General features: G+C 38.8%; 1 protein-coding gene across 1 annotated transcript in view; it reads right to left on the bottom strand.

The window, feature by feature from the left end:
- LOC108665264 overlaps window positions 1-4,447 on the bottom strand; it is a gene marked incomplete at its 3' end in the record, with an annotated part of 30,277 nt that extends 25,830 nt beyond the window's left edge. The window contains exons 1-2 of the mRNA XM_018152000.2: window positions 4,439-4,447; window positions 3,904-4,051 (exon numbers count right to left, since the gene is read on the bottom strand). Coding sequence (XP_018007489.2) covers window positions 3,904-4,051; window positions 4,439-4,447 — 157 coding nt within the window. The remainder of the gene's footprint in view (window positions 1-3,903; window positions 4,052-4,438) is intronic.
- Window positions 4,448-14,997: the final 10,550 nt, after the last annotated feature.

Raw genomic sequence — 14,997 nt, 5'->3', positions numbered from 1 at the left:
TAATGATGCAATTACGCACGCAAGCACTGGAGTCCTGGGAACAGCAGCGTAATGAGGATGCGAGGTATTAGCTCTGATTGACTGAGATTTTGTTGGATTGTTCAGTCGAACAATATTACGTGTGAGCTGCGGGAGCGGATAGAACGTTAGGTAATCTTGGTTAATGAAATAATGAAAATGGAATGAGTGTATAGAATCCTTCCGGCGGAAATAGTTTTGATTGATTCCCGTTTTGTATCCTCGCAAGACACAACTTTCTTAAGGGCACCTCTAAGGGTCAGCGTCGACTGTCGCAGGCTAAATTAATAAAAAAAAATATAACTCGGTACTCACTGCAGTGAGTGACAGAGAGCGCATTTTCTCGTCAACGAAAACTTGAGGTCACGGACAGACGGACGGACAGACGGACAGACAGACAGACAGTACAGACGGACGAACGGACATGGCGAGCACAATAGTGCATTTTTTCCTAAATGAGAAAATGCGCTAAAAAGTAATTCAATAAATTTATTGGCTAAACAGATAAAATATCACGCAATAATAAAATTTCTCAAGTGAAGGTATTGAAACTGATAAAGCTACTCTTGAATCACAGCCACTTGCTCAAAATGCACAACATGTAAGTGATTCACGTTATTCCAGTATTTAAATCTCATGTTGACTTCTAGAACACTCGATCTGTGGTACAAATACATTTTCTGCAGTAACACCAAATCGCGCCTTGATATTGTTGAGAACTGAATTACACAATCCTACTTGTACGAAAAACAGACGTCAAGCGGATACGAACTTAAACTATTAGTGGAGTTTGCATAGGCTAATTGACTATCGCTTCGACTAACTTAGATAACCATTGAAATGTAGGTAATAATTATTCGAAAGTAGAGGCTTGATAAGTAGATGCAGAATCCAAGCTGGTAAGAACATACATTAATCTGTGAGCTAAACAAGCCCGTGTTTAAGCCAGTCGCCTTATATATATGTATATATGTTGGCTGCAGCATTTGTTAACGGAAGAGACTTTCTGGCAACAGATTGCATGTAGCCAGTAGTTCTCTTCGGCAACCTCCATGTACACTTGAACAGTCGATCTTGGTCTTGATCTTCTCTTCGGCAAAAGCCATGTACAGTCAGTCGCCATGTAAACTTCGACACCCTTCATGTATTGTACACTGAACAGTCTGTCGTTTACTTTAGCACCCTTCATGTAGAGTCGGTCGTTCTCTGCGACATGCTCAGCGACGTAGCGACAGTAGATTGTTCTCTTTGTCTTCCCCAAGGTACACTCTACAGCCTTTCGTCACTTATATTGGTCTTCAACTACAGTCAGTCGTTTTCTTTGGCCCCTTCCAGTCCCGTTTGTTTCGCCAGCAGCACTCTGCACTCTCGGTGTCGGTGATTCTCAACAACCCATTTTAATCGAATTTGGGAAAATTGAACCCCCTTTCACAGAATTCATTGGACATCCCAAAAGTTACAATAACAAATGGAAATGTTTTACTGCATATATGATTTACGTAACAATTTAAATCGTTATTAATTAAAAAATATAACTCAGTACTCACTGCAGTGAGTGACAGAGAGCGCATTTTCTCACCGATGAAAATGTGAAGTTACGGACGGACAGACAGATAGACGGACAGACGGACAGACGGGTGGACGGACATGACGAGCACGATAGCGCCTTTTTTCCATAAATGAGAAAATGCGCTAAACACTGTTGTATACCTGCGTCCTGAGCTGCACGTCCGTTAAGCTGATGGCCGCAACGCGCAGTTCCTCCAATACCTCCTCCATCTGTCGTAATTTAATATGAAGTTATATATAAAAAAATTAAAGATGCTAGACCTAGAAATATACTATGTTTTAATTAAACATTTTAGATACGATTACGTAAATAAATGTATTAATGTGATGTAACTACTTTGAAAAATGAATCTTTGATTTGAACATGGAACTACTGCTTCAAATTTCTATGACATCTAAAATCTTTGTGTTAAAATATTTCATTTCAATTGTTATTATATCGAATTTCGCTTAAATACCTTACAAAAAATTTTTATTTACTAACGGTAAACCTTGCTATAACGCTAAAAGGAATTATTCATTGAATTGTTTCATTCATTTTATCTTGAACTCCATTTTTGCTTCAAACAGAGCCATGGAACATATGTTTCTTGATACTTAAAAGGTCGAGTAAACTTTTATGAGGTTATTAGTTTATTGCGATTGTTTTCACGAAACTCTGTAGGTACGGGAATATTTCAACTTGAATGAAAAAAAAACATATTAATCCAGGCAAAGACAATGGATAATAAAATTCGAAATCAAAATAAATGTACACATAACATGTTCAAATAATGAAGGATATATTTGCGCTATAAATGAGTTGAACTCGTCGTCTAAATAATGACACATTTTTTACACACAGCACGAACCAAGACTGGGTCAGGATGGCCGGTACGAAGGCAAGTAGTGCATCGTGAATTGGACAAAATCTCCTTCTCTTTTCTCAGTGATAACTTCTTGCACCTCTAACCAATCTCTTGATAGATTACCAACAAAGCCAATCACTTGATCATTTCAGCCAATCACTAGATTATTTCAGCCAGTCACTTGAAAGATTAGCAACAAAGCCAATCACTTGGTCACTTCAGCCAGTCACTTGAAAGATTAGTAACAAAAATTATCCGCTTATTGAGTCAATTGGCCTCACCAGTGCTGTAGTAATTTTCATTGACAGTCGCATCATAAGATAATATGTATCCATATGTTATATACACTTTTATCTATAAAGTAACCTTAGGACAAAATACATCCCCTTATGTCATATGTACTTTTAAATATATAAGTATCTTAAGACAAAACGTAACCCTTTGTTATATATACCTTTATTCTTTGGCATACCTCAAGGCAAAATACGTATCCCCTTTGCTACGCTTACTTGTGTGTATAGACTGGTGTAGTTCGGCAAAATCCAATCTTTTAGGCATTTTTTAGCATTAAACTTATTTTTTTATGCAGTAATTTTGAATTTAGTTTTCAAACTTTACCCGCAGTACCCTATATTTGTACTACTACCATTTCCAAAATTTAAATTTCAAGCGATGCAAAACCCTTCACCTGCTTGATAAGAATATTGTATATTTGGAACGTCGCTAAACAAAACTAATGGTCGCCATTGCTGTATAATTTTATAAATTGACGTATACGTATCCCCTATGATATATACTTTTATATATCAATGCACATTGATAGAATAAGTATCCATTGTACTATACGGTATAGTTTTATAAATCGACGTTTACGCTTCCCCTCTGCGATATATACTTTTATGTATCAATGTACCTCAATACAATACTTATCCCCTCTGCTATATATTTTGTATAAATCGACATAAATTTATACAATACGCACCTCCTCTGCGATATAATTTTCAAAATCGACTTATACGTATCCCCTCCAATATATATACTCTTATTTATCGACGTACAATAATATTATACGTACCCTCTCCGCTACATATTCTTTTATTTATCGACGTACAATAATATTATACGTACCCCCTCTGCTATATAAACTTTTATTTATCAACGTACAATAATATCATACGTACCCCTCTGCTATATATACTTCTATATATCGACGTACATTAACACAATACGCACCCCCTCTGCTATATATACTTTTATATATCGACGTACATTAACACAATACGCATCGCCGGTGCTGTAGATACTTTATATCTCGACGTACATTAACACAATACGCATCGCCGGTGCTGTAGATAAATAGCAGCGACAAGCAAAAGACGGCCGCCCCAGCAGCAGGTTGCCACGTCTGCGCCGTGAGCGCCTGGGCTGTGAAGACGGACATGAGCAGCACGCTGCCCACCACCCGCACCGTCAGGAACGTCCCGACACTGACGAGGAAGTCGTGCTGTTTCTCTGCTACCTGAAGATAAGACGGACATGAGCAGCACGCTGCCCACCACCCGCACCGTCAGGAACGTCCCGACACTGACGAGGAAGTCGTGCTGTTTCTCTGCTACCTGAACACAGTTGACAAATATATTGTTTTATTTAATTATTCCGTGCTAGCAATTCATGTGGCTCAGATTCAGAAATAGGATATTAATTTACAGTCCATAATTGGGAATACCTTTCTTTCGTGCTTTCTAACAAGGCACTACCGAGGTTGCTTTCACCAATAAAATGTCTAATGTAGAATGTAAACATTATTGGCATAAGAAGGAAAATTCTGAATATGAACTATTTATGTACAAATACTTGCTCTAAAATTAGAAATTAATGGAGCCTTTGCGAGTGGAAGTCCAATCGTATACTCGTGTTATAAAGAGAATCTAAACATTAGAATGAATCGACAGAAACGATTCATCTGAGCACGAACGATAAATAATAAAACAGTCATAACAGACATTAAACATCATAAGTACGATTTAGTAGCTTTATTTAATCTCACCTTAATAATGTATCTTTCCAATTTCTGTGCTTCACTAATAAGTGATTTCTCGAGACGCGTGTATTTTCCAGCGCCGAGTTGTTCCCTCGTAATATTCGTACACAGAGCGTGGCAGCGACCACGCAGGACACGCACGACGTTCAGGCAGGTCACACGAAACACTACCAGCGCCGCGATACCGCCGGCCGACGATAAGCCTTCCAATACTTTTGTGAGGCAGTCAAGGAAAGGGTTCGAATATAGACTACCTCTAAGAGACCAGTAAAAGAAATGTCCTGATGAGTTTATCACTACATAAGCCATTGAAACGCCGTCTATAAATAGGAGAGTAGAGAATTTGGTTGTCTTGACATTGTCACTTCTCAGGCTGTTATTGTTTTCGAAAAATATAAGTATTTTAGCCAAGCCCTTGCTTCTCAAAGCTACCGATAAAAGACCAATTATATCAATTATTGCCACGAAAGTTGTACTTGCATGGAAAAGTGAACTTATAGGATTTTTTTTTGTCTTCAGATCTGAATATCTGAAGAATCATTGTCGAAGTGTGAAAAATTAAAGCGTAAAGCAACCAAAATGCGTTCGATCGCGCACTGAATTCAAAAATATCGAATCGAAGTAAGCCAAGTATCTTCAATAGATACTGTCTCGGTATTAGGGAATTCATCTTTAACAAAACGATAAACTTTGAGACAAAATTATGATACTAAATTTGGTCTTCTCACAGTAAAATACAGGCCAACACTGACACTTGAAACATGTGGATTTGGCTCCAGAGCGAACTCATCGATTCCAGAATTTGTATGATCTATATATAATAACAGAACAATTCACCATACAAACTGGATGACAAACATTATCTGCACTCAACTTGATTGCGAAAGCTCATGAATAGACTAAATATTTGCTTTTCCATTGTCTGATGTTGAAGGATTTGAGGCCGTCACAAAGAATCCAATTAGGATGAAAGCTGCACAAAGAAACAATGGTTTCAACAACATTGTTGCTATTTGAAATAATCATCAGAAATTACGCTACATAAGTCAAGAATGCTCGCCTGCAACTATGTACAGTAAAGAGGCTAAAGTTAACAACTAATGATTAGGCAAATAAAATTCTATTGAACAGAATACAAAGCCAAAGGAATAGCTTGGGACTTAGACTTGATTGCAATTACAAATAAAATTAGTGAGTCGTCTTTTGTTCTTAGATAGATTATAAAAACTTTTGAATTGAAACGACCACACCATTTATTATCACTAAGTGGGAGTATTCACAATTGGAGGGCTAATTGCACATCTGAGGTAACCCCGTAAAATCGGCGCCTGAGCGCCAATGCAGGAACAATTGAGGCAAGGAGTTACGGGCGCCGGTTTGTGGGCAATTGTGAGCTTCAGTGCGTGTAGAGTGCAGAATCAAAACTGAGTTATCTATGTGTCGGTTAGCTCGTAGCATCGTAGTCACTATCACGGTAACGGCGCTCAGTCCTGTAAGACGCAATCGGCAGCAGTTGATGGACGTACAAAGAAGGTAACAGGCTTCGCTCGGGCGTGTCGCAATCATCAGATTTGGAGCTAGTGACAACTAAAGTAATCGAAGCTCGTCCATTTTCTTCCCACGCAATTCAAGCACCCACTATTTCGAAAGCGAAATATTTTTATTAAGTAATTTTTGCTTTTGGCCGCTACTCTGATTCGATGTGTGAAAATGTAAATCACCTCCTAATTTATACCACTTACAAAAACGAAAATTGTGATTTCACAAAGTATTAGGCTAATCCCATACCATCACAACAATATTATTTGTTCAAAGTTTTCACTGTATTTACCGAATTCGATGCAGGTGATGTTTATTTAAAATACGGTAAATTATGTTCACCAAATACCATCGCCTGCATATTTAATTCGTATCTTCAACAGTTGTAATTGTGAATGCAATATCCAAAATGTAAGTACCGGTATATATAAGGTCCCTCCGAAGAAAGGCTTCCCTAGCGTGCGCGCGAACTTCCGTACGTGATTGCCTTGATTTTTGCAGGGTATGCGGTCATTTAGTTCAATTTTATCAATTTATGGGCTGCTGATGTTCACGTTTGCTTACGCGTGATGTATCGAGATCGTGTGTGTGTAGATTTGATGTTAAATTATGCTCATCTGAGAACGTGCCACCAACGATTGCGTATGACTCACAAGTTTAGAGCACGTGCATACATTTCCTATTTCTGTGGAGGGTGTGTCATGTCATCGGAATTTCATGTTACGTACAGTGACTACAGTCAGAGTGACGATCTGTCACAAATTTCCTCAGTTTATGGAGAAAGTTTCGCTATTTCGCTCTAATTCTATCTTAGATAGAATAAAAAAATGTTTAATTACTTCGTTACCTTCTATCATTCATTTGTTTCTGAATAACGTGCCCCTCAACTGAACTGAATTATTCACTCTTTACGTGGGCAGGCTTATGACGTCTGACCGGAATGTGGTTATATTCGTGACATCTCGACCGTCAGTTGATTTTCGCGCCCTTTCCAGAGCGCAGAAGCCTGCGCGTGCCGAATGCTGATTGGTTGAGTTGTGGATCACAAAAAAACGCAGGTTCATTCAGTCTATCCGAACTTGAAAAAGAGTTCAGATCGCGAACAATAAGAAACCACCAATGCATTTCGATTTAAATCATGTTAGATACATGGACATGAGTGTACGGCGCAGTGTGGTATGCATATTAAGAGAAATGTTTAAGAGAAATTACGAGTATCTCGAGTGTAAGTTAAAAATAATATATTANCTCATGTGGGACACTGTCAAATGCCTTGGCAAAATCGAGGTACACTGCGTCTACTGGCTCCCTTTCGTCCAGCAGGCGGGTCCATTCGTTCAGAGTCGACAAGAGGTTAGTGGTGCAGGATCTCCCGGCAATAAAGCCATGTTGACAGTCTGATAGGAGATTGTTAGCAGTCAAATGATTGTTAGCAGTCATTGTTCGAATAGAATTCTTATTGTGAAGTTATGAGCAAGTTTTTTTTTTTTTAATTGGTAAGATCGATGCACGTTCACGTGTGAGTTGCATTACGCTTCAAGGTCATGCAAAGGTAGCAGCGTCCACGAAAAATAAGCTTCGCTTGCCTTCATTCCATGTCCTGTTCGGCCGCTAAATCTATATAAGCAGTTGGCCGCTCATCGTACGTTTTAAATTAAGTTTCCACATTTAAATACCCTGAGGCTTCAGCTGGTTTATAGTTCTATAGTTCAGTAGTAACTGGGGTCAGATGTTACATCAAGAAGAATGAAAAATATTTAATTTATATAACTTGTAGAAGATAACAGAAAAATACAATAACGAATTCATTGAATCTTAAATGCACATGCATATTTACATGGGCCTCTCAACAGTGATAAGCTTAGTTTATGGCCTTCTGAAATAACCGCTCTATCTAATATTCGTAGTCTGAGAAATTTCCATTCATGACGAATTAAATCTCCAACATGTAATTACGTCTGCGATCGATGTCTAAGAATTTGATATTTTGCATCAGCAGGACTCAAAAGCGTCGTCTCGTAATAATTTCGCCTCCGTATATTTATTTCATTTGCCTTCCATGACTGTGAATTTGTGATTTACACAATTTTTTATTTAGACTACGAAACATGAATGATATTGATAAGCCTCATAATTAGAGACAGTGCAAATATATCTACACAATTGCTTTGATATCGCGATACAACAGTTAGATCAGCCATCGAAAAGAGTAGATCGGGTTGAGACTCGCTGCAGCAAGATGCCAACTTCAATATAAGTAAATGGCGCGAAGTCAGCGTGAGGAGATCGAACTTCTACAATCTCCAGCTAGGAAGTGATGTACTGAGTCGAGCTCCTGTAAAGACTGCGATAGCCGCTGGCAGTGATGCGGTGGAATTGTGCAGATAGATGACTTCCACATGCAGATAGATCACTCTAGGGTTTCGAATTAAGCAACCATTACTAATAGGGAACCAGGCACAAGGTCGGCATTATAAGTAGCCTCAAACACAAATCGAGGACGTGCCTTCTTTGTCGGAAATTAAAGATACCATGTTTATTACTTGCCCGCAAAAATTACTTGACCAAACACTGTCGCTCTACAAGCTTAGGGTCTTTTCTAACGGGAAGTGCAGAATAGATGCGCAGTGGCCCATATGCCACTAAGCTGGCATACGGGCAGACGCAGTGGACAATAATTCGGTTGAAAGAAGGAGGCACCAAGTTACCTACATTTCAAGAAATTTTAGATCAGAATCGAATAAAACCTAATTTAATCCACTATCGATATAACTCACTATTCTTTGTTTATTATAATTTTATTTTATTAACTGACTTATCGCTTGGAAATATTATTATATTACCTATTGATATAATTAGGTATTATTTGCTTATTCTAGCATGAGCGCCGACAATGATTTCAAGTAAATACAGCGGGAAATACTTCACTAACTACTTTATTCAGTAATGCTGCTAGATAACCGGAGTGGCAACAAATTCATACGCAATGCAAATCAAATTAATAATATTTACTCGACATATTGTTAGCTTGTTAGATTGATGAAAGTTTTTGCCCTGTACTCAGGACGCAGTTAACCCAGCACAAACACCGAAGTGACATTCTAATAATGAGCCCACAATCCTGCTGTATAGCGAATTTTAACAGGTTTATACGTCAGATTTAATCAAATATTGGGCTCCAGCACGTCAGTGGCGTAGCAAGCGTCGTGTTCTTCACTTGTTGAACTAATATGATACAGTTTACTTGAACGGTTATGGTAATAGATATTTAGATATTTCAAAGAATTATATGTTAGTCACCTCACTTCTGCTCGCACCATTGTCAAAAAATATTAGTTTCATCGGTGTTTTCCATAGAAATTCGGAACAAATTATTACAGAGACTAAGCAAAGAGCCATATTAAACATCTGTTAAATAACTCTAGCTAATAGTGCTGCTTGACAAACGTAGACTTAATTTTGATGATCGTAAATGCCACACGGAAGCTTCTGTGTTGGAGTACATTCATTATGAACACTTACAGTGAAAAGTAGTAGCGTTCTGAGACACCCAGCACCAAGTACAATATAGTTTTGTTACCAAGGCCTTATCATCAATGTGCGTATGTTACTGTACACTCTGCTCGGTGAACACTGGGCTTTCACCGTACTGCATCACATGAATTTTTGCTGCAGTAATGTTAGCAACCTTTTCACGCATTAATCCTCAAATCCTAACCGAATTGGTTCTAATTAGAAAAATTTTTTATTAACAACACGCTCCTGCGAACGATGTCAGAATTTTTTATTAATTCATTTTTTTTAAATTAACGCACTAAATTCTAAGTTTTGGCAATCTTTTCAGGCTTAAAATTCTCAAATTCTGAACTGATTTGGTTCTAATTAAAAATATAGCTTATTATTCGCATTACGCTCTTGCGAGCATCGTCAGAATTTTATTGGGCCACTCCGTTTTAGTTTAGCGCGCCACCATAAGAATTGCAAGGAAATTTCTGGGCCAAAAGTGTCCGAGCATATGCATGGATGTGTCCGATCCCTGGATGTGAACGAGCCATGGATGTGTACGAGCCATGCATCCAAATATTCCATAGATGCAGCGTATCATGGATGTAGAGTAGGTCATGGATGCAGCGTATCACGATGTAGTTGTAGAGTATCGTGGATGCAGCGCATCACGTTGCATCGTATCGCGTATGTAGCGTATTATGGATTCAGTGGATGCAGTGTTTCACTGATGCAACGTTCCACGTATAAGTAGCTTGCAGGACTACAAATGCATGTATTGTGCAAGCTTACATCTTTGTACCGCGTAGTACATCACGATTGACGTGATTTACCACGTCACTTGCTGCCATCATCACCGCTGCTGATCCAGAGTAGCGCGGGAAACTCTAGGAGTCACGCAGTCCTAACATCGCATGACACGGCTGACGGCTCTGCTCGCGCGCGACGTTACTCAGCTGACTAGAAGGTCGTGTTGGTTAAGTCGTGTGTAGCAAAACACACTGAGGAGTTTACGGAAGCAATTTAAACTAAATATTAATGTTACACACTAAATGATGTTCACGTTTGCCTACCTGTGATGTATCAAGATGGTGGGTGTGTAGATTTGATGGTGAGCTATGTTTCTGTGAGAAAGTGCCACTAAGTATTACGAGTGAAAATACTTGGTGGCTCACAAGTTTCCTATTTCCGCGGAGGTGTGTCATGTCATCAGGATGTCGTTACTCAGAATGAGTGACGATTTGTCATATTTTTTTCAATGTATGAAGAAAGTTTCGCTATTTCTCTTAAATTCCAATTTAAATAAAAAAAACTTAAAAAATTAAATTACCGCCCGGTCTTCTATCATTCATTTCTCCATGAATAACACTGATTGCTTTAGTTGTGGACAACAAGAAACGTTGGTTCATCCAGTCTTTCCTGACTTGTAAAAGAATTGAGAAATGATTAGAAGAAATGAACTCAAGTGTAAATTAAAAAGTAATAAATCAACAACTATTTTTAGTCGTAAGGCATCTCAGCCATGGGAATAAGCGTCGTAATATTGAAGCTCCGCCCATGGCGCTTCCAGCAGGTTACTGGGTTCTGGCTGTGTACGGCATATCTTAGTTTAATAGTTTACACGATTGTCTTAATTATGAAGGAGCAGAACACATTTTTCATTGTTCTAAAGAATGTAAAATGCGGTTAAACAACGTTGCATTTCTAAAGGCTATGAATGAAATCGGGATTTCCAATCATTCATTGAAATCTGAAATGTACCTATATAATTAGAGAGTCACACGGAACGGCATTTTATCAACATGAACCCTCAAACTTAACCGCATACCTACTTAACAAAGCTCAATCATGTGCTTCAGTCACAATGATTCAAAGTTTTTCTAACATTTCGTTCACATTATTAATTTCGATTGGAGTATCGTGACTTGTTTTCCCATTAAAATCTTCTTCAAAATTTTTACGGCACTTGGCTAGCTCTGTCCCCCGACGCTGCTTCGCAGATTTCGACTGCAGAGCACACTCCATCGATTTAAGGCACTGAAAATATGCCAAAATGTTCATCATCCAACAAACTTTATATTTTTCATTCGAAAGGTCAGATAGCTGACATATGCATGATTTTATCAATTCTGATATATTATCAATATTTTTAATCAATTCTGATCTAAAATTCCTAAAATTTGAGAAACCTGGAGCTTTCATCGCTTGCATTCTTGTCGACTACTCCTGCCCATACCGTATCGCAGTATCGCACATCCGGTGCCTCTGGACTTCTCTCGCTAGTTAGGACCCAAAGCTGGGAATGAGACAGTGTTCCCTGGTGCTCGGTTGGCCAAAACACATGGTTTCTTAATTCTATTCGTACATTTATGGTAATATATATATATATATTTAGAAAAAAATAGTCTGTTGATTTGTCACTCTACATCTGCACGTCATTCTCGAAGAAATATTAGTTTCTTCGGTGGGATCCACGAAAATTCGGAACAAATTCTTTACAGAGGCTAATAAAAGAGCCATGACCAGCCTATGAAACGTCCATGCCAGTACTTGCTGATCATGCTACTTAATAAAGTAGAGTGAATTTTGTTGACCGTAATTGCAAGCAGGAGCTTCTGTGTAAGAATATATGCATCACGAACACTTATTGTGGAAATTAGTAGTCTTCTGAGGCACCCAGCACCAACTACATCATAGTTTTGTTCCCATGATAGATGCCTTATTGTCATAGCAGGTTATGCTTTGCTCGGTGAATACTGAGCTTCCACGCACCGCATCGACACTTTTTGCCCGAAATTTTGCCGGGATTTTAGTTCGGAATTTCCTGCCGCAGTAATGTTAGCACCTTTTTTACGCATAGAACCCTCAAGTCTTGACCAATTTGTTTCTAATCGATTTCAGAAATTTTTATTGATAACGCGCTCTAGCGTCCTCAAAAGTTTTTTGTCTATTAATTTTTTTCATATTAGCACGTTGAAAGCTATGTCTAGTCAACCTTTTCACGCTTGAAATCTTCAAATCTGAACCGATTTTGTTCTAAGTAAAGGCATAGCTCATTATTCACATTACGCGGCTGCGAGTGTCGTCAGAATTCATTTGGTCCGCTTTGTTTTTCTTTAACGAGCAGCGCCAAGAATTTGCTAGTCAAATTATTGTGAGCCGGATGCGTCTTGCGGCAGTTTTGACTGCGTGACCTTTCGAGTTTCCCGCGCTTCTCCGGATCAACGCCGGTGAAGACGGAAGCAAGTGACAGTATATCACGTAAATCGTGGCGTACTACGCTATACAATGATGCCAGCTTGCACAATACTTTTCTTCGTGGCACTGTAAGCTACTTACACATGGTACGTTGCATCCATGATACGCTACATCCGTGACACACTGCATCCATGATGCGCCGCTGCATGCATCCGTGATACGGTGCATCCATGATACACTGAACCCATGATAAGCTTCATCCATGATTCGCTGCATCCATGACACACTGCATCCATGACACACTGCATCCATGACACACTGCATCCATGATACGCTGCATCCATGATACACTGCATCCATGACACACTGCATCCATGACACACTGCATCCATGACACACTGCATCCATGTCACACTGCATCCAGGGCTTCGTACTATTCGATCGCTAGACTTCACGCTATTCACTAGGAGTCAACATCTTGCAGCTGAGGGAGTCAACCTGACATATTCTCCAGGATTGCCGATATTACTGTTATATATAGCTAGATTTTAAAACTAACTTATAAGATGTTTTAACGGTTTCTAATCGTGAGGCTTACCAATCTCTGTGTCGTTGTCCAAACAAATAACTGTGAATCATAATTTTTAAATATTGTCACAATAAATATCGTATGGCAAGTGAAAGAACAAGTAGAGACGGGAGATTACTATGGACACACTAAATTTTTATATTCTCCACAGTCCACCAAACCAAACACTGGCCAACGTGTGCATTAGTCATATTCAAGGTCATGCAAGAGTAGCCGCGAGAACGAGCGAATGGCAGTGCATACGCCTGCCTAGACTAAGCTGTTGGACGCTTATCGAAAGTTTTCGACGTTATTCCTACCTGGCAATACAGTGAGGCTACAAGTGGTTAATAGTTCTATATTTCAGTAGTAACTGCTGCATGCTCTTACATCAGTGGGAGCAAAAAATTAAATTTATTTAGATTTGAAGAGATGTTAGAAACTTCGTTAACTACTTCGCTTAGGCGCTGAGGCTTGCTTCTCACGTCTGTCAATTCATATTCATCAGTTGGTAATCCTTAGTCGCAAGCATTAGAATGAGCGGCAATGAGAGGCCTTTATTTCTTATGAGAAATAAAGGCCTCTTTTTTTATTTCTTCTCTTCTTTTATGAGAGGCCTTTATTTCTTTATTAAATCCTGCAATTTACCGAAAATTTCACAAGGGATTTTTTTCAACGTAATTTTTCCGAACAGGGTTATTCCTTTCAACGCATATTAACTTGATACCTGAAAGTATGACTCTAGTCTCGATCATGTCACGGGGGTGCGCGTGTATTTTTCATCTGTGATGAGGGTCATTTTCAATTCGCATTTTAAGCTTCGCTTTTGCTCCCAATGCATTCACGTTGGTAATATCCAGTGCAAAGCAACGACCTCTCACAATGGAGTGTTCGTTTCAGTATCTACGAAGTATTTTCGTATTGTAAAATCAAATAGAAGCTATTGATTGAGAAATTAATCTAGGTGTCTGTTTTCTCCCGGAGTTTTTAGGTTTTTAGGTACAAGTAACCTGAATGCCGATGAATGTATCCGCAATTTGCAGACAAAATTGTGAGTGATGTCAGACAATTTTTGATTACGTAATTACATATGAATTTTTAATTAAAATCGTGTTAAGTTTTAATACCGCGATAAGAAAACAGTTTACAGTAGTTCCGTATGAATAACTTCTTTGCACTATGTACTCAAACGAATTCTGTTAACGATAAATGTACGAATGCAGCCAGGCACACTATGTAACTGTCCCAGTTGACTAAAGTCTCGACGCTGGACACCACTGCGGCTACACGTGGCTCAGAGAAGTCTCCCTGGGCGATCTGTCACCGTGTCACGGTTACCTAACTTAGATATGTGAAGTTTGTGGACAACGCCTCGTTCACATTCGTCCTATTCGCTCATTACCCATTGCTAGCAAGTTCTTGTCATATTCCTCGAGAACTGAATACATGGGCATCTCGAATATAGGGTCTGTTGATCGATTACTTAGATGTAATGGTCATAAAAAAATCATATTTTTTATTCGTGATGCTTTAGTTGGGTGGATGTACGCTTCTATTTTCGCATAGTAACGTCAAAACTAACTTCAGTAAAACCTGTCAATATACATCGAATGTACAGCGACAGCAATAAACGATTTTTATTGCTGAACTACGACTATTTGAACTCTTTGGTTTGTGACAGCCTAAAAATATAGGGAATGGAAATAACTAGA

This window comes from Hyalella azteca, unplaced genomic scaffold (genome assembly GCF_000764305.2).
Source record: "Hyalella azteca isolate HAZT.00-mixed unplaced genomic scaffold, Hazt_2.0.2 contig2594, whole genome shotgun sequence".
Classification (NCBI taxonomy): domain Eukaryota; kingdom Metazoa; phylum Arthropoda; class Malacostraca; order Amphipoda; family Hyalellidae; genus Hyalella; species Hyalella azteca.
The sequence above is the reverse complement of the archived record's forward strand: the minus strand, read 5'-3'. Positions and strand labels throughout refer to the sequence as shown.